This window comes from Euprymna scolopes, chromosome 12 (genome assembly GCF_053919585.1).
Source record: "Euprymna scolopes isolate OS-2025 chromosome 12, ASM5391958v1, whole genome shotgun sequence".
NCBI classification, from domain to species: Eukaryota; Metazoa; Mollusca; class Cephalopoda; order Sepiida; family Sepiolidae; genus Euprymna; species Euprymna scolopes.
Window position 1 is genome coordinate 82236652 of NC_136493.1, and position 24515 is coordinate 82261166.

At 37.2% G+C, this 24515-nt stretch overlaps 1 protein-coding gene across 1 annotated transcript in view; it reads right to left on the bottom strand.

Annotated features, from left to right (window-relative positions):
• Nucleotides 1–4234, bottom strand: part of LOC145291611 (uncharacterized) — a 41464-nt gene extending 37230 nt beyond the window's left edge. Inside the window, exon 1 of the mRNA XM_080137686.1 lies at nucleotides 4118–4234. Coding sequence (XP_079993812.1) covers nucleotides 4118–4173 — 56 coding nt within the window. The 5' untranslated portion in view covers nucleotides 4174–4234. The remainder of the gene's footprint in view (nucleotides 1–4117) is intronic.
• Nucleotides 4235–24515: the final 20281 nt, after the last annotated feature.

The window sequence follows — 24515 nt, forward strand, 5'->3', positions numbered from 1 at the left end:
ATACCAGTTTTCAACAATACCACTGAAAGAACTAACTAAGATGCACTGAGACTAAAGCTGCTTTCAGGACTGCTAGCAACCACTGTAAAAGAGTAATAAAAAATGCAAGAGAGCTATATGCTCAGTCTGTTAAATCCAAAGTAGCTGAGCAGCGACTTGGTTCCCACCAGTTTTGGCAAATAGCAAATAGGATCCTGAACAGAAGCGTGCATTCTATTCCAACCATCATCAATTGACCTGAGGTCATCTCGTCAGTATCAGACAAGGCCAAGAACTTTGCAGCTAATTCTATCCTATGTGACGAAGGCCATCAACTCCCCATATTTCCTCCTATAACAGACAACACACTATGCAACATACAAATATCTGTGCATGATGTCGCCAAGCTAATCAAGAACCTTGATTCCAGTAAAGCAACTGGCCCTGACGGCCAATTATAGTGTTGAAAAAGCTTCAACCAGAATATGCCCCCATACTTACAAAACTGTTTAAGCCTTGCCTTAAGGAGAAGTGCTTCTCAACACCCTGGAAAACCTCATCAGTATGCCTTGTATTTAAGAATTCAGGCGATAAGTCGTCTCCCTCTCAGTACAGACCAATAAGTCTCCTGTGTGTCATGAGTAAGTTGCTGGAACCCATATTAAATAGAGAAGTAGTCAACCACCTCAGTAGAAATAACCTTCTTAGTGACATGCAATATGGTTTCCGTTCTGCCAGATCTATAGTAGATGTGCTTACTATTATATCTCATAGGATTAGTGAATCTCTCAACAAAGGCTTCCTTTCTAGGACAATTGCTCTTGACATATCAAAGGCCTTCGATAAAGTATGGCATAAGGGCCTACTTCATAAGATTTCCAGCTACAGTATAACTGGAAATATTTTCTCAATCATTAAATCATTTCTCTCTGATAGGCTCATAAGAGTAGTGGTTGATGGGTAGAAATCAGAGGCTCTCAGTATTAATGCTGTAGTCCCTCAGGAGTCCATCCTTCCTGATCTACATCACTGATCTCCCAAACCACATATTTAAATCATTCGTTGACATTTATGCTGATGACACGACCATCTATGGCAACACATCAAAGGCCATAAATGACAAAGTTCTCTCTGATTCTCTCTCCTCTGATCTCGAGTGCATGGTACAGTGGGGGAGGAGGTGGCTGGTTACTTTTAATGCATCTAAAATCAAGCTCCTATCTTTACATCATCAACGCTCTGATCCCCATCTGGCATCAATTGAAATGGATGGCTCTCGTCTAGGGGAAGCTCCATGTTTTGATAAGCTTCTGGGCTCCTGACCTGAAATGGAACACGTACATCAAGTCAGTTGCCAAGGTCGCTGGAAAAATGGTAGGATCCTTCTACTGCTTCAGAAGATATCTCACTACTGATGTAATTCTCTATATAAGAGCCAGGTACGTCCAAGGATGGAGTACTGCTGCTACATCTGGGCAGGAGCTGCTAAAAACAGCCTATCCTGCCTTGACAGAGTACAAAATAGACTTTGTGACTTAGTGGGGGATACCCTTTTCTCTTCCCTGCAACGTCTCTCCCACAGGAGAGACGTTGCAAGCCTGTCTGTGTTTTATCGTTATTTCCATGGCAAGTGGTCGTCTGGGCTCCAATCTCTGGTCCCACCTCGCCAATCTTTAACGATAAACACCCGTCTAGCTGAAACCACTGTCAAAATTTTCCCCCACTCTTTATCTGTGCCAAAACCAAAACGTAGATTCCATGAACATAGCTTCTTTCTAAGAAGTGCACGCCTGTGGAACTCTCTTCCGTTTGCCTATTTCCCACCTGAATACAACCTGGATGTCTTCAAGTCCAACATAAACAAATTCCTGATGAACCGTACCCTTAAGTAAGACACTTTATCAAATCTCCAATACTAACGTACTGTACACGCAATAACCCTCACCCCTAAGTGGCTTCCGGGCCTTGATAAGTGGTGACTAGCTTGTAAAAAAAAAAAAAAATCTCCTCCCACTCTTCATAAAAAACTTTGAATGATTAATCAAGCTAGCAATTTCCACCATCTCAAAAATGCAAAACTTCTTTCTAAGAAATAGTAGGGATTTAGTCAATCCTGTGCTACTGGTAATCTAACTGAACGTATATACAATGCACCAAAAAAGGCAGGTGAAGCCCTTTATATATCAAAAGTCTTTAACAAGATTCGCACATGAAGGTTTTCTCAGGAAAATTAACTTGTGCAGTATTACTGCTCGAATATTTAATATAATCAGATCTTTTTTTAACTAAAAGAGAGATCCAGGTTATATTTGATATCTGTAGATCTAAACATTGCATAAACGCGGATGTGCCCCAGAGGTCACTTGCACATTTATTATCTATGATTTTCATAAACGACCTCTATGCTAAAACTGTATCTGAGATAAATTAATTAATTTAAATAATCATATAAAATTATCCAAATGCTCAAAAAAAAATGTTAAATTGAAATAATTAAACCGGCATAATTATAAATATGATAAAACACCATATTAGTTTTCCCTCACTTTGTTGCTCTCCTGCTATTTGTATATCTATGAGCCTCATGTCTTCAAGAGGCAGCCATTTTGAATTCTTTACTTCACTTGACAGTTAAGTTTTAATTATGAGAGAGACTAGAATCAGATTTTTCAGAGTTGCCATCGGCATGTTTCAATAATTTTTTATATAATTCGGGAATTTGACCTTGTGAAAATTTTCATAATTGTGTATGGAGGGCTAGCTATGTCTGGTCATGTGTCGTCAAGGGCTAACTATGTCTGGCTCTCTGCCAAAGACTAGCTAATGTCTGGCCATATACATATGAGAAGAATGGCTGTGATAAGAAGCATAAATTGTGGAGGAGAACAGGTTGAGAATTTTGCAGTGAAGAGAACACGTCGATTTGAAGAAACTGTGTCAATTTCTTTTTTTTATGTTTAGATTACAGTTAGACCTTCCCAAATATTTTTCATTAATGTTTAGCAGTAAGTGCCATATTTAATTACATGAAAGATATATTGAAAAAGTAAATAAATTTTACAAAGATTTGTAGTTTTTGTTTGTTGTTCATACTTTCACCATTCTGATTTTCTGCATTGCTACTAACCTTCACCCCCCCACACACATACACGCACACACACACACACACACACGTATATATATATATATATATATATATATATATATATATATATATATATATATATATATATATATATATATATATGCATAAAATATTGAATTAATTTAAAAAAAAAAAAAAAAGGAAGTTAAATTAATACAAAAATTAATAAAATATAAGTGAAAATAAATTCATAAAAATAAAGAAAAGGAGAGTTTCTCGTAGCCACCTTCTCAGTTCTGTACTTAACAACAGTGGAGAACAGTTCAACTAAGTCAATTTGTGAAGATGTGGGCGGCATGATATGGCCCTTGTTGGAAACATTCTCAAAGATCATGTGAGTTTATGGGAATTTTGTCATCATTATGTGCAGAACTCTGTGCGAACTGTAGATTTGCCCCATGTTGTTTTGTGCATTATGCAACTAATCCTGACAATAAACAGAACGTCCTCAGCTCAACAGTGTTTGATCTTATGGAGGAGTTCTCTTGGGTCTTGGTTATGAGTAGTTGGCATTTAACACCTTTCTATTAGGTGTAGCAAATCTCTTGTTAAGCACTTTCTTCATAATCGTCACTGATGCCCATTTCTCTTGCAAAGGCCTGCATTGTCTTGCTTGGATCTTTCTGCACCTTTATTGCAGTTTCAAATGACTGCCATGAACCTTTCTGCTAGCCACTGTTTCCACATCACCATCACAATTCCCTAGCTCACATTTTACAGCTCCCAAAAATGGCAACTGATATGAAAAACTAATGGACCAATTTTGAGAAAACCAGATCAATGGACATCAGTATTTTCTGATTAATTGGAACATTTTTGTATATTTGTATAGGAAATAAATATAAGCCTATAAGCATGTGTGGTGCTTCGTCCGTTAACCATTAAAATGTTAAAACATAAAACAAAACAAAAAATCTATTACACATGCTATAAAATAAATATTACAAACAATATATGCTTAGAAATGTCTATTATGTATTAATTGATACTCACAGGTCAGTAATTATGAGTGTATCAAAAACATATTTAAAACCATAACCAAGGAACATTTCTGCTAAAAAGTGCAGATCAGGTGATCTTACGGCATCTTGCTTGGAAAGTATAGCTTGCCCTAAACAAAAAAAAAAAAGAAAAACGAAGGCCATAAAAAAAGGAACATTTCTCCTAAAAGATGGAAGTCAGGTGGCCTTATCACAGCCTGCTGGGAAATTATAGCCTGACCTGAACAATAAAAAAAACAAAAACACAGTTATGTAAAAACAACAAATATTCATTGCAAATAACATTAAACGTTTGATTAGAGTTTAAACTGTTCAAAAGTATTAACATTTTTAAACTAATGAATAATAATAGATAAGCAACAAAAATTTGGCGAATGTAAAAAAAACTTACCTTCATTGTTCGAATGATCTTCAAGTGTTTCATATATATCATCATTCAATTTTTCCTTTGAGGGTAGACATTTAAAGAAGAAAAAAGGATGAATTTTTAAATCATTGTGTATTAATGGCTGAAGAAATTTCATTGTAGATTTTACTTTACTTCATTCCAAACAAGACACATTTCCACTGAGACATACAGAAGACTTGAGCAGCTAGATATTTGTTCACATTACATTTAAATTTTTGCATGTTGGTAGAGTAAGGGAAACAAGGATCAGGAAGAAAATTCCAAAGGCTAGCATTTCGAGAAAAGAAACTATTCACCGTTGCAGGCAAAGTGTGTTTTACAAAGAGACCCCCACCTCCTGGCATGTCGATCACTGAATGCTGATTGGCATCAAAATGTCCCAACAGCGGCTGATAATCGTTAATTAAATAGTAATGAGTTTACTGTAATGCAAATACATTTATGTCTGAAGACATGAGATCCCTCAGCATGTGAGCAGCCTTGCTTCAGTACCTCATGCCCATCGTATTCAGGGAAGCCAAGTTCAAGCACATGTTCATTACACCTGATTAGTGTGAAGCACTTACTTGAAATGCCTAGGCAATCAGGATACCACATAATTGATAGAGACTGACGATCAGCAGTTTACACATAACTCGTCTGTTTCGGACAATATCTCTGTGATCCAATGGGAATGTTAATTTGAGTACCCCATAAAAGAAGGGTGGATTTATGTTGGGATTACTCCCTTACAATAGGATTCCAACTGGGACAGGGAGTCATGCCTCTCTTCCACCAATCTCAGGGCTTCGATCATTCTCCATTAGGTTTTGTGCAGATTTCTTTAACTTTTCACACAAATGTGGTGATTAGATTAATTAAAAGTCAAATATAAACAGGTAAAATTATAGAGGAATAAAAGGCGAATCAAATAATGTATAGACTGTTTAAACAGTTACATTCAATTTAGCTTAAATTTTTAGTTTTTGGGAAAATAACAAGTGCGGACTTTCTTTTTAGCACCACTATATATATTTCATATTCTTGTTTTTGCTATAACTTTTATACCCAATTCATATTATCTCATTTTTTCATTTATTTCTATTTTGATATGCATGCCTCTATATATATATATATATATATATATATATATATATATATATATATATATATATATATATATATATATATATATATTTATATATATATATATATGAGGTGCCTTCAATAAGTTTCCAGACTTTTTTCATATGGGTACTTTTATTGATAGTACACACATGAAACTCTAATCCCCTTCAAAGTAATCTCCTTTGGCTTCAATGCACTTGTTGTACTGTTCCAACAACATCTGGAAGACTTCATGTGTGAGCGTGTCAATGACCTTTGTCACAGCCTCTTTCATCTCCTTAATTATTTCATAATGACAGCCTCTAAGGTTTTCCTTGAGCTTAGGGAATAACCAAAAGTCACAGAGGGCAAGGTTTGGACTATAAGGATGGTAAGAAACTGTATTGATGCTCATAGTCTGTGACAAGGATGGAGTTGTGAACTGGTGCATTCACACAAATCTTCTGCATCTTCAGTTCCTCGCAAATAATTGTGTATAAAGTTCCCACACTGACATCAAACTCAGTACCTATTGTCTCTGTAGACACACGACAGTTCTTATTCATGAAATTGTTTATTTGGCGAATCATGAAAGATGGTTAAAAAGCAGACTGAAGTATTCCATACGTTTCTGTGGCATTTTTCCCAAGTTTAAAACAGAATTTTATTGCATATCGTTCTTCTAAAATGACCTCACGACCAGATTGTATTTTTGAAATTCACCATCTGTGACAATCAAGCTTTAGTAGGGTGTATTCCAATTTTTGCTGTAGCTGTTCATTTGAATACGAAATCATAAATATTGATCAGTCATCTCATAAGATGTATATATGTTAAGTTTTGAGACATTGTGTTGAACAAAGATGGCGGCGTAGTTCAGATTAGTAATCAAGATGGCGACCAAGAATCAAATGCGGTCTGTGGCATAGTTCACCTCTTAAGTTCTGAGATATTGTGTCGAACAAAGATGGCGGCGTAGTTCAGATCAGTAACCAAGATGGCGGCGAACTGATTGAATCCAAAATTCGACAATTTTTATAATAATTTTGAAACGTTTTCATTGGTTGTTTAGCACAGCCGTTGGTTATAAAAATGATTGGCGAATCCATTCATCTCATACCCCCAGCAGAAGTCTTGTGAGTTTGAATTGTTATTATATGCGCCTTATTGTTATTTATTACTGCTATTTACTTGTTAAATTTGTTATTGCTTTTTCTTCTTCTTCTTCTTCTTCCCCCGGCATTACTGTTTAATTACCGGACTCCTTTTTTTTTTTTACTGTTTTTTTTTTTCTCCTCCATTTATCCGCCGGCCATGGCATCTGCCAGCTGTGTTGAGGTGAAGGAAGATGAAGGACCAGTTGGATGGACGAAACCACCAAAAGTCAAGATCGATGTTGAAATATTTATTGAAGAAGCTAGAAAATGCATAGAATTTACGACGGAAACCGAAATAAAGTTGGAACAACCGCGGGTACAGGAATTCGCCAAAAGAACTATTTCATTATTTGTAATAGATCGCAAAACTAAAAAGTTGATGCGTTCAACCAAGGAGACCGTCACAAAGCTGATTGCTTTAGCAGGATTGAGAGCTGAAGGATACAATACATAGGCAGCCCTTTTTAAGGCGGAAGATGAATGCATCACAATAACCAAGAAAGAGATTATAACCACGGACTATATTCTTAGAATGGAATATTTGGGAAGACGTAGAACCACAGTGTCCATATTCGAAGTTCCAGGTGCTGTCCCCGGTGAATACCTAGCCGCCTACTTACTCAAGTTTATGGACATAACGGGAATAGAGGAGGACCACTACAATGGCATATGGTCCTTCGACATTCTGCTCAACACTGAAGCTTTTTTAAAAATACCATATTACCTAGAGGCTGGAGTAGAGAAACTGGCAATCGTGGTCGCAGGCAGAAGACCAGCATGCTGGATATGCAGGAAAGTCGGCTATCTCAACTACACATGCCCCAAAAGAAATCCAGCTGCAAAGACTATCCCTACAAGCAATAATAACTGCAAAATAGGTTATGCAGAACCTAAAGACAAACCTCAGACACCAACAGAGACTAAAAATAACGAGATCACACCAGAGGAATTTGAAAAGACCTTCAACGTGGAGAAACAATCCCCCCCAAAAAAAGACAACTGGATACTCGTCCCCCCAAAAAAAATCCCCACCCAAGACTTATGCTAGTCCCTCACAAAAGAGAAGAAAATAGAAATAAGAACAAGCAAGGACCCAGGGGCAACAAATTCAAGGCCCTCCTCAAATTGAAAAAAGAAAAAAATCTGAAGAAAAAGAATTCCCTGAATCCCTATTCCCCGAGAAACCCGCCCTGCCCTCAAAAGAAAAGCAACCCGCACACAAAACTCATCCTCTTACTAAATCTTCACTGCCCCATAGAGACACAAAATTGACATCACTCGGCTCCCCCTCCAAAAAGACCCCCAAACCATCACGGTTTTGTTCTCCGAATAACACCCCCAAAAATACACCTCCCCCCTCCCCAATGAAAGCAGACATGCCCCTCCCCCCCCCCCCACTTCAGACAAGAAAAGACAAAGAAGCCCCTTGGTAGAGATCGAATCACGAAAAAGAAAACAACCCTTCTTTAATGGCAAAGACGTGTGTAAAATCACAGCAGAAGTGGAGAATATAATGAAAACCCATAACAGAAAAGAACATAGAAACCTCCTCACCTTCAAATCATTCCCCAAAAAAAGACATTACTAACCCTGAAAATTTTAAAGCAAAACGAGTACTAACAGTTGTCAGGAAACGCAAGGAGGCCAAAGGACTATGGACTATGCTGGAGGAAGCAAATTCTGCTTTTAACCTGTATCCTCCAGCAGTTTATTTTAACGATAATGACCTGGTTGAAATTAAGAAACGATGTGTTGGACAGATCCCCATCAAACTCCATCCTTCACTTTATAGGGCTGTCAAACAAACCTTCCCCCTAGACATCGGCGGTCTGTCCCCTGACGGGTCTATCACTACTGAGATGACCACTGGATCTTTGGGGACAGCTGTCGGTGTCTTGAAACCGTCTATGTTTGATCAGATTCCTAACTCTAAGTAACTCAAGATGGCTTCTTTAAGATTAGCTAGTTTAAATGTCCGAGGGTTGAGGGACGCCTCTCGTAAACTTCGAGTTGCACGTGACCTTCAACGCTTCAGTGTGGATATTTGTTGTATACAGGAAACTCACTTCATTCCAAGTGATTATCAGGGTGAGCTCCTTAGAGACTTTCAGCTCTATTCAGCACATTATGATACCCACGCAAGAGGGGTTGCCTGGTTAGTTAAGCCCACTCTTGATGTGTCGTGTGACCCTATTTATGCAGATCCAGAGGGAAGATTGTTCGTTCTGGATGTTACCGTACAGGATGTAGCATTTCGCTTTATTGGGGTTTATGCACCCAATAACCGTACTTAGCTAGTTTCCTTTTTTCAGCGAATCGAGCCCTTCATGAATTCGTCTAGCCGGTTAGTTTTAGCGGGAGACTGGAACGTGGTCCTGGATCCTGAGTTAGATCACGGAGTTAATAAGGGATACTAATCAGAACCGGGATGCTAAAGCGTTTCGAGACTTTGTCGACAAGTTTGATCTTGTCGATAAATTTCGAAACGAAAAGCCCGGGGATTTAGCATGGACTTGGACAGGTAGACGCGGCTCCAATCCGGTGCAACTTTCGAGTTACATCGATCGGTTCTTAGTTAGGAGAGTCGACCTAGGGCTTTTAGACTGTCCAAGTTTTCATAGTATAGTTTATTCGAACCATAAGCTTGTCCAGGTTCGAGTAAACTTAGATAGTGTTAAACCTAGGATGGCTAGTTACTGGAAGTTCAACACATCATTGTTCAATGTGAAGGACTTTCGGGAACAGCTTCTACTAACAATACAGAGGGAATTGACGGGGGCCATCATCGGGAATAAGTGGTGGGGTAACCTAAAAAAAGTTATTAGGTCCTTCGCTGCTGATTTTAGTCGCCGGCTCAACCGTAGTTCTAGAGCAGCGAAAGTGGCACTAGAAGATAGATTAGAAAGGGCGGTGGAGGAGGGGGATAGTGCTAGCTATACTATAATTAAGGCTGAACTGAACTTGGATAACAGGGAGGACCAGGTATTACTAGTTAGGGCTAGGTTAAAAAGAGCACCAAACGAGGTAACAAATATGGCCGCATCACTGCGTGCGGAGGAGTTTCGACGTTCTGCTGATCGACACATCGTCAGTGTCACAGTGCCGGACGGACGAACGGTAACTTCAAACGACGGAATCTTGGAGGGTTTTCGAACTCATTTTCAGGAACATTTTACCAGGGAGCCCAGTCTGACTATTGAACAGTTTGACACCTACTGAGATAACCAACTTTTCTTGCCTTGAGGCGACCGAAGCGGCTAGGTGTGAAGGTAGTATAAAAGAGGAAGAAGTCATTGAGGCCTTGAAACAGGTCGGGCTAGAAAGAACCCCTGGGATTGATGGTCTGCCCTACGAGGTGTATTTGAGGCTGTCACCTATTTTTATTCCTTTGCTGACTGTACTTTTTAAATCCTGGTTTAGGAACGGGTGCATACCTCAGTACTTTACCAGGGGGATCATTAAATTGTTACGCAAAGATAAAAATGGAGGGGATGGTATAGGTAATTTCCGGCCCTTAACGATGTTAAACACAGAGTTAATGATTTTGGCCAAGATGTTAGCAAATCGTCTGCAGATTGTCTTACACCGTTTAATAAGTCCCGAACAGACTTAAGGGCCGGACGTTTCAAGATAATTTGCACACGATACGCTTGATCGTAGAAAAAGTCGACACAAAAGCAGCGCTGATCAATTTAGATCAGTCCAAAGAATTCGACAGAGTAGACCATCGTTACGTTGAAGTGAATTGGGTGAGGTCGAAGCCCTTCATGTTAACAAGATTGATCCGTCAAGGTTGTCCGTTATCCCCAATGCTATATGTGCTGGCGCTTGAGCCAGTTTTGGGTGAATCTGGTCCTTCGTGGGATTACTTTGCCAGGTGGCTCTACCCCAGTAAAGTATACCGCCTATGCCGACGACGTGACTGTGCTTGTAATGAGCAGTGCCAAGATTAGAGTCGTCGACATAGAAACAAGTCGATATGCCAAGGTCACAGAGGCCATAATTAACTACGTTAAGTCTATTGGCTTACGTATCGGTGCCTGGAGGGGTATGCCCCTTCAGGGACCCTTTGGTTGGACTGATGGGCCATGCAAGCTACTCGGTCTGGTTTGGCCCCGGTCTCCAGCTGGAGAAAAATTGGTCGGAGGTATTGGAAGTGGTCAAGGTCGCATCTCATTTGTGGGCCTTGAGAAACCTGTCTTTGAAGGGTCGGGCAGAGGTATGCAATTCTCATATCTACCCCCTGATCCTTTACCGTCTATCAGTACTTCCACTCCAGGAGACCACACTAGTTGATCTGGTGCGTGCTCTTTTCGCATTCTTGTGGCACAGAAAGCAAGCCATGTTTACCCGGTAGGTCTGTTATCTGCATCCGTCTGAAGGTGGTCTGGGTATGCCTAGTGTGGAAATACGTAGACACACTCTTAGGCTGATATACCTGGATCGAATGTGTACACCAAGTGAGGGAAACGGTGTCTTCTGGATAAAAGACACTAAGAAAGCCTTTCAGGCTTTGGAGAGTGTGCATTCGGCTGAGGGGGAGGCACACAAGTTGCTCCGAAACGAGTGCCCTTTCTATCGCTAGTGTCGGCAGGCCTTGAGATTTCTTCTACGGGTCAAAGAAAGCCTCTCTGACACCCAGCTGTTGTCTTGCAAGGCGCTATATTGGGCCTTAGTGAGGGGATCCGTTCAAGACGAAAAGATTGAGGAGTTCGGTTTTACAAAGGAGGAGCGCCGCTTTATATGGCCTTGGGCGCCTGGGTCAATCTACTTCGATAATTATGAGGCATCACTCACCTGGCTGGTAATACAAAATGCCCTCTGGGTCGGCAAAAGACTTTACGCAGCGGATTTTACAGAGACACCTAAATGTGTCCGATGCAGAGATTGGGAGGAAGACCTTGATCATGCTTTCTTCCACTGCGCCATCGTTCGCACGTTGTGTGAGTTAGTTGAAGGCCTCACGGTTCGCATGCTGAGCGGGCAGTTTTTTGTGCTGGATTCGGTTTCCCCGTGCTGCAACTGGGCACCAACCATGAAGAAAGAAGAACACTATGTTTTTCTGTGTTTGCTAGCAGTTATGAGAGGCGTGATTTGGACAATGAGGCAGGAGGTTTGCGGAGATGAGACCTTCACTACTCCCCAGCTTGTTCTCATTTTCAAATATCGATTGAAAATGCGAATTAAGCTGGATATGGTGAAACTCGCTCCGGCAAATTTCGACGACAGGTGGGTGAAAGTTTTGCGACTGTGTGGAATGAATGAAGCTGATCTTAAGTTCTATTTTTTAATCTGCTTAGGCTATAAGAATTTTGGGTGTTCTGAACTAACGTAGACATACATCGGACCTCCTAGATTAGGCTAGTTAGGCATTTTTGTTCGATTTTTTAACTTAGCTACAGAATGCATGTTGTCATCGTCCCAATCCCCGTTTTTAGTTCGCCCCTGCCCCATCGGCCCAGTCTTTTTTTTTTTTTTCTGCCCCCGCTTTTGGTTCGATAATCCCCAATCCCGGCCCCATTAGGTGACGGATAGACTGTTTTGTCAGTGATGTAGGCCATTTTTGTGGTGTTTTAATAAAGTTAGGTTTTCAAGAAGCCTACATCTTTTCGACTGACAAAACATTTTATCTGCCACAATTATTAGTGAGGAGGTTCTTTTTACTAACCACTTTTTTTTTCATTGTACATACCATTCGATTATTGTAAATAAGATTTTCATCCCCCCCCCCTCACATCATGTATATATATTTGTAATTTTCAGGTGTTAAGTAGGTTGTCCACAGAGTGATTCTGGTATTTTGGTGAAAGAGTCTAGTTGTTAACGTTATGTTAGTAAGGGCACCATTAACCCCCACCCCCTTTTTTTCGGCCTTGTGTCACATTTTTACTTTGTAAAATATTTTACAAAATAAAATAAATATTTACCCCAATTAGAAGTCAAAAACATTTTACAATATCAATAATATACTGAATTCTCAAGAATCCACAACAATTTTAAATGCGAGTACAAAAAAAAGTCTGCAAACTTATTAAAGTCATGTAGTATAAGGGAATCAAAGAAGTATATAAGGATTCTTTAAATGGAGAATTATAATAAGAAAATCTCGACATGTAGATGGAGCTAAGATACAAGATGAAAAGATATTAATAGAAAAATATAAACTGTTGCATTCATCAACTAGCAGTTCAGCCCGGTTTTGCTATTGTTTATAACTTTATGTGCATATATATATATATATATATATATATATATATATAGAGAGAGAGAGAGAGAGAGAGAGAGAGAGAGAGAGACGAATATTGGCTGAAGAGAGCTTGATAAAGATACCTTAAACGGGCCTTATTATCGGGCTTGAAACCGACAGTACCAATGATCTGTCTCAACTAACAACTTTCTGTACACAAAATATAAATATATATATATATATATATATATATATATATATATATATATATATATATATATATTAAAATGTTTGCCTCATGTCCAGGTAACCTACATCTAATATTTCAAGTGTTAAGATCCAAAATTAGCGGAGGAGTTTGATAGAGTCTGCAAAAGTCAACTCTTTCAACTTTTACTTCTTGCCAGCCAAATTTTCACCCAAAAACTGATTAAAAAACTTGCTGCATGTCTGAATACCCTTTATGTAAAATTTCAAATGTTTAAACCCAAAATTGGTTGAATAGTTTGATAGAGACCACAAAAAGCAAATCCTTTGAACTTTGATCTCCTGGCAGCAAAATCTTCGGCCAAAAATCGATTAAAAAGTTTGCCCTATATCTGAATACACTTTATGTAAAATTTCAAATGTTAAGACCAAATATTGGCTTAGAGCTCAAATTATTTTTAACTTTAATCCCAATTTTGACCCCTTAACATTTATAGTTTTGGGCTCAAATCAAGTTAAAAAGTTGGATCCATGTCCAAGTAACCCACATCTAAAATTTCAAGTGTTTAGACCCAATATTAGTGGAAGTGTTTGGTAGCGTTGAACTTTGACCCCTTGACAGCCAAACTTTTGGCCGAAAACCGATTAAAAAGATTTTCCCAGATCTCAATACCCCTTATTTCAAATCTCGAATCTGTATACTGAAAATTTACAGAGTAATTTGGTAGGGAAATGTAGGCACACAGACAATTTCACTTTATGCCAGACATTTCGAAACCTAATGCTTTTCATCAGAAGAGGAGGGGAGTTGTTAGGTAACAAAATAGGGATGCAACGTCTGGCAATAAGCATATTAGGGGATCTTATATATGGGATATATTAGGGAATGTTGTACATGGGATATCCATTTGGGTGGGAGTGTTATCCAGGGTATTGTTAGATAATTATAGTAATTTGAATATGTAAGATTGAGGTTTTAACAGGATTGGGCAGTAGAGGCATGGAGTACGTTTTCAGGGTAGGTATTATATGTTATGTGAATTAATTAATTAATTAATTGTGGTCTAACGAATGAAAACTATGCTGAGTTATACAGTTAAAAAAGAATAAAGGGCAAAGAAAAGAATAATAAAAATAAATACTGAAAAAAAAAAACGAATATTTTTTACTGCAAAATCGTTGCAACTGAAAATAAATATCTGAATAAAGAGAATGGAAACTAACCTTCAAATGTTTTACTTGAAGAGCATGAGATTTTTGCAGGATCTCAACAATGAAAAATACTATTAGGATCTGAAAGAAAGGAAAAGACTTTTTTTTTTTAAACATTTAAAAAAAAACACAAGATCTTTGAATAAAATATTGTTAAAAAAAAATCAACCTGGCTTAGAGCAGAAAAAGAGAAAGATAAAAAAAATGAGTAATTGTTAATATTTAAATTTTGCTCTGGTGAAATCTATATTTTCAATTTAATATCTTTTACTGAATTACTTTCTCTTTGAACTAATAAAACTTAATACTTTAATCCCAACATCAACTGATCTTTGAATGAGTAAATATTAACATTTGAGTTTTGCTATGATGTTAAATAAAATTGTTTGTAAACATCTGTAACAAACGGATTTGCAACGAACACAAGCAGGAGCGAATTCTCGCGGCTGGAGATTTTGATTACACTTGTTTCCTAGCTTGTCCAATCAGAAGCCAGCTCTCAGTCACATGACCGAGTTTATAAACGGTTAAACCAGTAACACACACACACACTCTTTCTCTCTCTCTCTCTCTCTCTCTCTCTCTCTCTCTCTCTCTCTCTCTCTCTCTCTCTCTCTTCATCTCTGGATTTTGGACTGACAACAACTCCATGTGGAACGGACATGTCGCCCCCAACTTCTCTCTTGAAACTCAAAAAAAATGTAAGGCGCTACTATTTGGGACAAAATTTGAAGGGATACTATGTACAGAATTGAGCAGCAAGATGTCTGTTCAGAGTATATCTGAACTTCTGTATGTCAGTACAGTCAGGGAAGCAGGGAGCCAGGAAGGAATTCCAAAGTCTAGCAGTTCAAGGAAAGAAACTATTCGAGTAGAAGGCTTTCCGGCATTAAGGGATCTCTACAGTGTCTGGAAGAGGATATTGACTGGGGGACGATATATAAGGGAGCAGGGGGCGAGAGTGACTGAAACCGACAACCTCGAAATTGTGTGCTATAGTTTACAAGAGTTTAAAATGAATATGTTTGATTTTGAAATTGTGTTGGTGATGAGGATAATTTGAAAATGACTGCCTTTGATTTTGAAATTGTGTTTGAACATTTAAAGTGAATAATTCTAATTTTGAAATAAGAATAATTTAGAAATATTTAAAGTGTATATTTTTTTATGTTGAAACTGTGTTGGATGATCTACAAGAGTTTAAAATGAAAACGGTTTATTTGAAATTGTGTTAATGATAAAGATAATTTGAAAATGATTGTGTTCGATAATGAACCATAAGTAGTTGAAATGATTATTTCTGATTTTTGAGATGATGTTTAAGAATAAATTGTACGCATTTACAATGAATTGTTGATTTTGAAACTTGGGAGTAGTCAAATTGAATTTCTAAGAGCGTGATTTATAGTAACGCTCCCGTGAAGTTATGACTTAATTATTCTAATTTTCAAATAAAAAGAATGAAGTTGCCTGCGTGTTGTTAATGTTTCTTATGAACAATGATGAGAGGGTTGACTAATTGTCTCCTCTGGAAAAGGAAGATAAAAACAAATAGAATGATCTATGTATCTATTATAGACGCGTTCTGGGTCGTCCCGCACTTGCCAAAAATTTGAAAAAAAAACGAGAAGACATTTAGACTGAAATTTCTGGGAATTAAATTGAAATTTTCTTTGAAAGATTTAAATCAATACTTTTGGGAGAAAAATTTGCGCGTTGACATTGTTTGAAGAGAAATTGAAAATTTCGGGTTGATATTCTGTGAATTATAATGTTGAAAAGAGATTGAAAATTTTAAATCGATACTTCGAAAAACAAAAAAGTTGCATACTGAGGTTGTTTTGAACAGAATCAAAAAAAATAAAACTTACAAATTGATACTTCTAATTAAACTGAAAGGTTTAAAAAATAATTAAACAAATCCATAACGAAATGAAGCCACCGGCATCAACTGGTGTTTGGTTTAATGTGTAACAAATGAATTTTGATGGATAAAAGAAAAGACTACTCTAATCGTGACAGGGTTCATGAAATCTGTCTTTGCAAACGATGAGACGAGGAAGCTGAAAATGTGTCTGCTTAACAATGGAAAGGGAAAAAACAGCAGAATGCAGGTAACTGAAACCGGAAAGATGGAATCCCCTGTCAGCAGCAAGCAATGTGCACGCAAGTCAGGTCTCCTCTCGCCCTTGTCAATTAAACAAGGCGGTTAGCAACCAGATTTTTTCAGTGTTGCCCGGCTCCCATATTGTGGCTTATAGCGAATTCTGCTATGTTGATACTATAATTCGAGTTTTTGATGATTTTTAAGGAAAAATTACTTAACCTGCATGCACATCACTTGCTGCTGACAGGTGATTCCCCCTTTTCGGTTTCAGTTACCTGCGTTCTGTTTTTTTCTTTTTTACCCAAGTGCCGAAGGTTAATATTTGTTGTTTAAAGAAGGTTAATTCTTTTTATTAGAGAAATTGAATTTTCGATGAGTTTGAATTTTGAGTGTATAGATAGTGCTATATGCTTATGACATGGAATACGACCGGAACAATGATTGGTGTTTGAGGGTCTGAGGTTTGGATGTTCACTTGCATTGGCTGAGGGCTGCGTTTTGAAACAAAGGGTCCCGCCCGACCGTGTAGCCAATGGTAGCGGGTTGGGGGCGGTTCAAGCTCCGGATGTCTCCTCGGTCGATCATTCTAGTATTCGGTCTATCACCAGCAGGTGGGTGTGGCAGACCTCATGTGAGAGATTATAACAAGAAAAATCTAACGGCGGTGAAATAAATGAGCAGAGGTTGATATGATGTGGGATACTGTGTGCCTTGCGTGGAGCTAAAGCCCTAACATAGTAAAATTCGTTTGGAAATCCCTGTTGTCACCAGAGTACCACATTCATTCTGCTCGCCATTGTGTGAGAGTTTGTCAATGAGTATTGAACTTTAAAGAAATGGTGAAGATTTAGATTGTCATTTGTAAAACAATGAGAGAATTAAAGTGACTTTTAAGTCTTGAAATGAAAATGTAAAGCATGAATATAATGGAAAGAATTCTCCATTTAATGACGGAGATGAACCTGTCCATGCTAGAATACTCGATGGGGCTCGTATAGATGATAGGAGCCCTGAGAGTGAAAAAATGATGTCGTCCTTAGGAAGACTAGTGAAGTGAAAATCATATATTCATGCCGTTAGTGACCTGGTGAGTGATTGAAACCTATAAGATATTGATTGAGGAATATCAAAACGGAATCGATAAGTTCCATAAGGCTAGGCAGTCTTTTAACTAGTACTTAAGACAAGTGAGGTGATAATCACGCCAGCACACTAACCAGTGACATTAGTGAGTGATTGGAACCTGTGGGATATTGATTAGCCAATATGAAAGAGGAATCGACAAGTTCACTGAGGCTAGAAAGCATTAACTCGTATTAAGGATGCAGAGGAATATGCTCGAGTATTAAGATCCTTGTGGGATGAGTTGCGGTTATTATGACCCCAGTGGGCTGTACAACGTAATAATCTAGGAGGGTTGGAAAACAAATAAAGAGGGCAGTGATTTCTATAATGGGCAAGGCGTTGACTATTGAGGCTATGACCTGCCCATTGCAGGTTCCGTTGGGGACATATTCATAGAAGAAGTATCGTTAAAGAAATCCCGTATGATGAAATACGTAAATGTTAATTTTAATTTATTATTTCACTTTTGAAATTGGTTTCATTTGTGGTAGATCTCCAAAGCGTTGGACTGATCAGATACACAATGATGCATAAATTCCATTGTTAACAGTGAAAAAATGTGGAAGGATTGTGTATCGAAAGATTCGTAATGTATGTAGAGTACAAAAGAGTTATATGTTAAAAGCCTTTCTTTCTGCATTCATTTTGCCTTTTGGTGTCATTCACACAATCTTCTATACTTATCAGTCATCTTCCCCTTCTCTACTTTTTACATAGAACCGGTCAATATCTTACTAAGGTGGAGTGCATTGTACATGCTCATTAGTTTTCTAGTCAAGATGCCTAAGTTCTTCTTTTGACTAGAATATCTCAATAGTAAAAACCCCAAAAAGAAGCTTCGAAAGTTTCAAAATATTACCATGCAGTCTTACACATAAAGCAATATCCATATCCTCTGATCCTCTCTATACTTTAACCATTCATTTGTGAAATAGAATTTTTATGAAAGAAGGTACATTTTCTTGACGGAGTGCTAAAAATAGCAGCTTACTCTTTAATGAGTTGGAGCAGCTTCATTTTGAAAATGTGAAGCGTGAAAAAGTCAGCTTCAATTTGGGATGTGAAGAAGAGCTGAAGCAGCTCCAAACATAATAGAGTATATAAAACCTTACTTATATGTAAAAAAAAAAAAATTTTGTTTCATAACGTGTTGCATTCGTTCATTCATATTACATATTTATAAAAAAAAAACATCAAATTCAATCATGTAATCGACATATAATCATGTAATAGACATCACAATTTTTTACATAGGACATTCTCTCTTTAGAGGAGCAATAATATATACAATGATATGTGCCTGTCATTTTTTTGTGTCAGAATTCCTTTTAACATACACATAGAAATGTAAAAAAAAACAAACAAAAAAAACTTACATGAACAACAGAAGCAGTTAAAAAGGCAACAAGAAATGGATACAATCCAGATTTGTCAAGTAATAATGGCAATCCTGGAATGAAATGAAACAAGACATTTTTTAAAAATGTATAAAATTAACAATTTTCGTTAGAACTATAATAGAATATTTGAGTCGAAAGGCAGATGAAACACATTTTTACTTTCGTGGGAAATTACATTGATAAAAAAAACATTGATCTCCAGTCACTTCACTGAATTGAAAGGGCAATAAAAATTTTACCTCAATCAAGGAAATGATTTTCAATGAAACCTGGCCATAAATCACATTGAAAGTCAATTTCTAAAAGCTGTCCAATACATGTCGGTATATGAAACGGACGTTAAATCAAATATGATGGTAATAATAATATGAATTTCATATTGCACTTTTCAATCGAATTATATGTTTACAAAGTGGCAAATTTTACCGGTCAAAATTAACAGTTTTACTTAGAACTGAAAAAGAAAATTTCTTTTTGGTTTGAAGAATAAAACATTTAATTTTATTAGAAATAAAATAGACAAGTGGTAAGAAACATAATAGACCATGAAATTTCTTTTTATTCCTTAAGATTCACCGCTTATCAAGGCCCGAATGCCACTTAAGGATAAGGGTTAATGAATGTAAGGTAGTAAGTAATATAGTAATCATTAATGGTGTAAATTGGGTGGAATTTGATTATTTATGAGGACGGCTCAACATTGGATTGGAAGGTTACCATGTTGTATTCAACCGGTAACAGTGTTCCACAGGCGGGCAATTCTGGGAAAGAAGCTTTGTTCTTGGAAGCTGCATATAGATTCAGGCACAGATAGAGAGTGGAGGAAATATTGCTTGTTGCTAGTCGAGTGTTTTTTTGTGAAAGTTTGGCAAAGGGGGACCATAGATTAGAGTTCAGTCGAGCACTTGCCATGAAAATAATAATAGAGCAGGAACAGACTCGCAACATCGCTTCTGTGGGAAAAAGGCTGCAGGGAAGAGAAAAGGACATCACTTAGGTTTTGAAGCCGGTTTTGAACTCTATCAAGGCTGGATAAGGCATGGTGGCAACAGATTCCATTTTAGAGCTCTTATAAAAATTGCATCAGCAGTGAGATATCTACTGGAGTGGTAGAGTGATCCAACCATTTTTCCAACGATCTTGGCAACAGATTTGATGTATGTGTTGCATTTCAGATCAGGAGTTAAGGTTAGTCCCAGAAGCTTGTCAATACATGGAGTTTCCTCAAGACGAGAACCATTCAATTCAATTAGGGCATGATGGGGTCAGAGCAATTATGATTAAAGGATAGAAGCTTAGTTTTCGATGCATTAAAATTAATCAGCCACCTTTTCCCATTGCACCATGTTCCCAAGATCAGAAGAGAGAGAATCAGAAAGATCTTGATCATTGCTGGCCTTTGAAGTGTTACCATAGATTGTGGTGTCGTCTGCATAAATGTTTAAGAATGTGATTTCGGAGATCATTGATGAAGATCAGGAAGAGAGTTGGATGGACCCTTGAGGGACGCCAGTGTTGATACTATGAATTTCTGCTTTCTGTCCATCAACGACTACTCTTATAAGTCTAATGGAGAGAAAGGATTGAATAATTGATAGGATATTTCCAACTAATCCATAGTTGGCGATCTTGTGAAGTAGACCTTCATGCCATACTCTATCAAAAGCCTTTTTTAATATATCAAGAACTATTGCTCTAGAAATGAAGCCCGGTCAAAAGATTCACTAATCCTGTGATATAACAGTTAGTACATCAGCTGTAGATCTCGCAGGACAGAAACCACATTGCATGTCACCAAGTAGGTGATTTTTGCTGAGATGGTTGACAACTTTTCTTTTAAAGACTGTGCAGACTGATGAAGTGTTTCAGGGTTGGGAAGCATTTCTCCTTAAGACATCGTTTAAACAGTTTTCTAAATATTGGAAGTAGTTCTAGTGGAAACTTTTTGAACACTATGACTGGAATGCCATCGGGGCCAGTTGTTTTACTGGAATCAAGGTTTTTGATAAGTTTGGCAACATCACGTACAGATATTTGTATGTCGCATAGTGTGTTTTCAGTCACAGGAGGAAATACGGGGGGGGGTATGCGACTTTGATCGCAAAGAGTAGAATTTGCTGCAAAATTTTTGCCCAAGAGTTTAGCTTTGTCAGATGCTGACATGATTACCTCAAGTTCATTGATGATGGACATACTTCTGTTCATGACCCTGTTTGTTATTCGCCAAAAGTTGGTAGGAACCAAGCCATTGTTCAGATACTTTAAAATTGATGTACTGAGCATACTAATCCCTTGTGTTCTTTATTACTCTTTTACAATGATTGATTTGGTTTCACAACATCGATGCAACGGCAATGGAAATAGTGATTTTTGTGCTCAATTACGGCGGCACATTCTGGAGTGAATCACAGCTGGCTGTTGAGCTTTTGCTGGAATGTCTTGGATGCTATGAAGCAGTCTATACTGACAATTAACCATTCAGTCAGGTCAGATATTATATTTTTAACATGGAATGCAGAGGTATATCTGATATAAATATTCAGAAGTTATCCCAATCAACCATAGAGTATCGATATACTGTACAATTGAGAGGTACATCTGAAAACTTACAACATTTTGTTTTTATCTTAATCGAGAAAACTGTGATCAGAAGATCCCAATGGAGACAGAATGGAGAATGAGCACATTTCTGTGCAAGTTGTAAGAAAAAGGTCAAGGAGACTTGCATATTGTCTGTTGGAGTTGGGCAGATGGGTGGGTTCAAGAACAATTTGTATTTGGTCATAGACAATCGATAAATCATGACAGTACCTCCTCACGTTATCCATCTTGTTTGATAATAGACCATTTCATTTGTTTAGAACTATAACAGACCATTTCATTTGCTTGGAACAATAGACCGTTTTCTTTGGTAACTCTAACCCTAACCCTAACATTTCATTTGTTTAGAGCTATAATAGAACATTTAATTTTAATGAAGACAAAAAAAAAAAAAATCAGGGACTAAAATGTCTTTATGAGAGAATTTAACTAAAACATTAGTTTAGAAATCGTAAAAAATAGCTACAGACAAAAATTTGTCTTTGGAGAGTGTTAGCCTTAATTTGAGAGGCCAAGACAAAATATTTGTAATAGTGTCCCCAAATTCAAAGCCAAGAGCTGTAGAAATAAACAGTTGTTGGATTTTCAAAAAGTGCACGTGTTCATAGCAAACAGGTGTGTTATATCAAAAAAAAAAAAAAAGAAAGAAGGAAAGAAAAAGCAAAAAAAATTTATGAATTATGAAAAATATAACTTTTGTTACTAAAATTTATTTTTCATTATTGCAAAATATTTTACAAGTTTCTACTCATTTTAGAATTCATGAACATAATTGTCAAAAACGGTAAAATGAAAAGTGGAATAGAATTATTCAGGACAGTAAACTCAATTATGGGCAATTAATATAAGGCTTAGTCTACAACATGTTTTTTTAGTAAAATCGTCATTCTCTACATGCATCTAACCAGAGTCTAATATATGAACAAGAGAATTCAATAATAAAAGCTTAATCCGTTTCATGCATTTCTTCTTACTTCTGATTTGAGTCTTGAAAAAAATCTTAATAAGATTCACTGCCTTACTTATAAAGACAAAACATTTCAGCTTATGAATCGTAATACGAGTTCAAACAACTAAAACAATTACCTCAACAACATTAGATTTAAATGTGTCTATATGTACAGAACTTTTTAAGCGTGTGCACTTCAAACCTTTAGGATTATTTGTTGTAAAATGCATAGGAGAACAAGAGACGCGTGACCACGATGACTAGGATTTGCGGTTCTGAACAAAGGAAGCAAAAGAATTGAACTGAAAGAATAAAAGGCAAAGTGTACCAACATGGCTCCAATTTCCAAGATAGTTCTAAAGTTCCATACAAAATAGATGAAAAAGGTCAGAGGTCAAATAGCAGATATTTAGTGATGACAACAATTCAGATGAAGAAACCAAATCTGTAAATTGTAAATATCAACCACATGACTTACATGTGTTGAACGGCTGTAAAATGTTTTTCACTCCTGATGGAAGGTATGACACCAATGATTTCGATGATCGTTTTTATAACCACCAGCTGTGCTAACCAACCAATGAAAATCTTCCAAAGTTACTATAAAAATTGTTGAATTTTAGATTCAATCAGTTTGCTGTTAACTATGTCACGGACCGCATTTGATTCTTGGCTGCCATCTTTGTTACTGGCAATTACTTTACACTCAGTATCAGGACTGCACTGCTTCTCCACCGCCATCTTTGTTCAACAGGATGTCTCAACACTTAACAAGTTATGCATCCAGCCATCGTCTTTTCTTTGACAGTTCGGAATTTAAATTCGAATTGTGGCAGGTAAAATTTGTGGGGTATCTAAGGATTCGAAAACTACACAAAGTGATACAATCTCCAACAGAGAATCCTAACGACCCCGAATTTCTCGAAAAGAACGCGTTTTTGCAGAACTAATTCCATGCTTAGACGATAGAAGTCTGTCTCTGATTATAAGAAACACATTGGATGACGGACGGAAAGCATTGAACATATTAAGAGAACATTATTTATCAAAAGGGAAACCGAAAATAATATCACTATATACAGGACTAATGTCTCTGAAACGTGACGAGGATGAAACGATTACCGACTACGTTATAAGGGCAGAAACAACCGCCAATGCCTTAAAACTCTCAGGTGAAATAATAAGCGATAGCTTGTTGATATCAATGATCCTCAAGGGACTTCCAGCTGATTTTAAACCATTTACAACTGTTATAACGCAAAAAGGCAAACCCATAAATTTCAGCGAATTTAAAGTGGCATTGCACAATTACGAAGAGACGAATCGGATGCTCATGCACAATAATAACTCCAGCAATATTATGAAGTTCAAAAATGCTTCTCAAAATCAGACACCACCAAATTTCGCACCTCACCGCAACTTGTTCCCCAAAAGTAATTTTCCCAATAAAAAGAATAAAATTATCTGCTATAATTCTGGACGACCCAACTATAAAAGTTTCCAATGTTGATATAAACGCTCTAAAATGGACTCTGTAAAATATGTTGAGAACTTTGAGGGAGAACATACATTTCTATTCACATGTAACTTTGACAATATTACAAACGGTAAAAATCTCCTTGTAGACTGTGGTGCTACAGCACACGTTATCACCAAGGTATTTGATTTTATCAATTTTGATTCAAACTTTAATCCACAAAGTCATTTTGTCAAACTTGCCGAATGATATAGTCTTGAAAAAAGGTGATGCTAAAATATCCCGAAAAAATAATAAAGGCGAAATCTGTAACTGTATTCTAAAAAAAATGCTCTGTTCATACCTACATTTTTAAGCAAGACATATTTTCCGTGCAGGCTGCCATTAAACAAATATAAAGTTTGGCCAAAACAAGTCCAAATTGATATACTCCAATGGAACTGTATTTGACATTAAAGAAAATCGCCGACTAT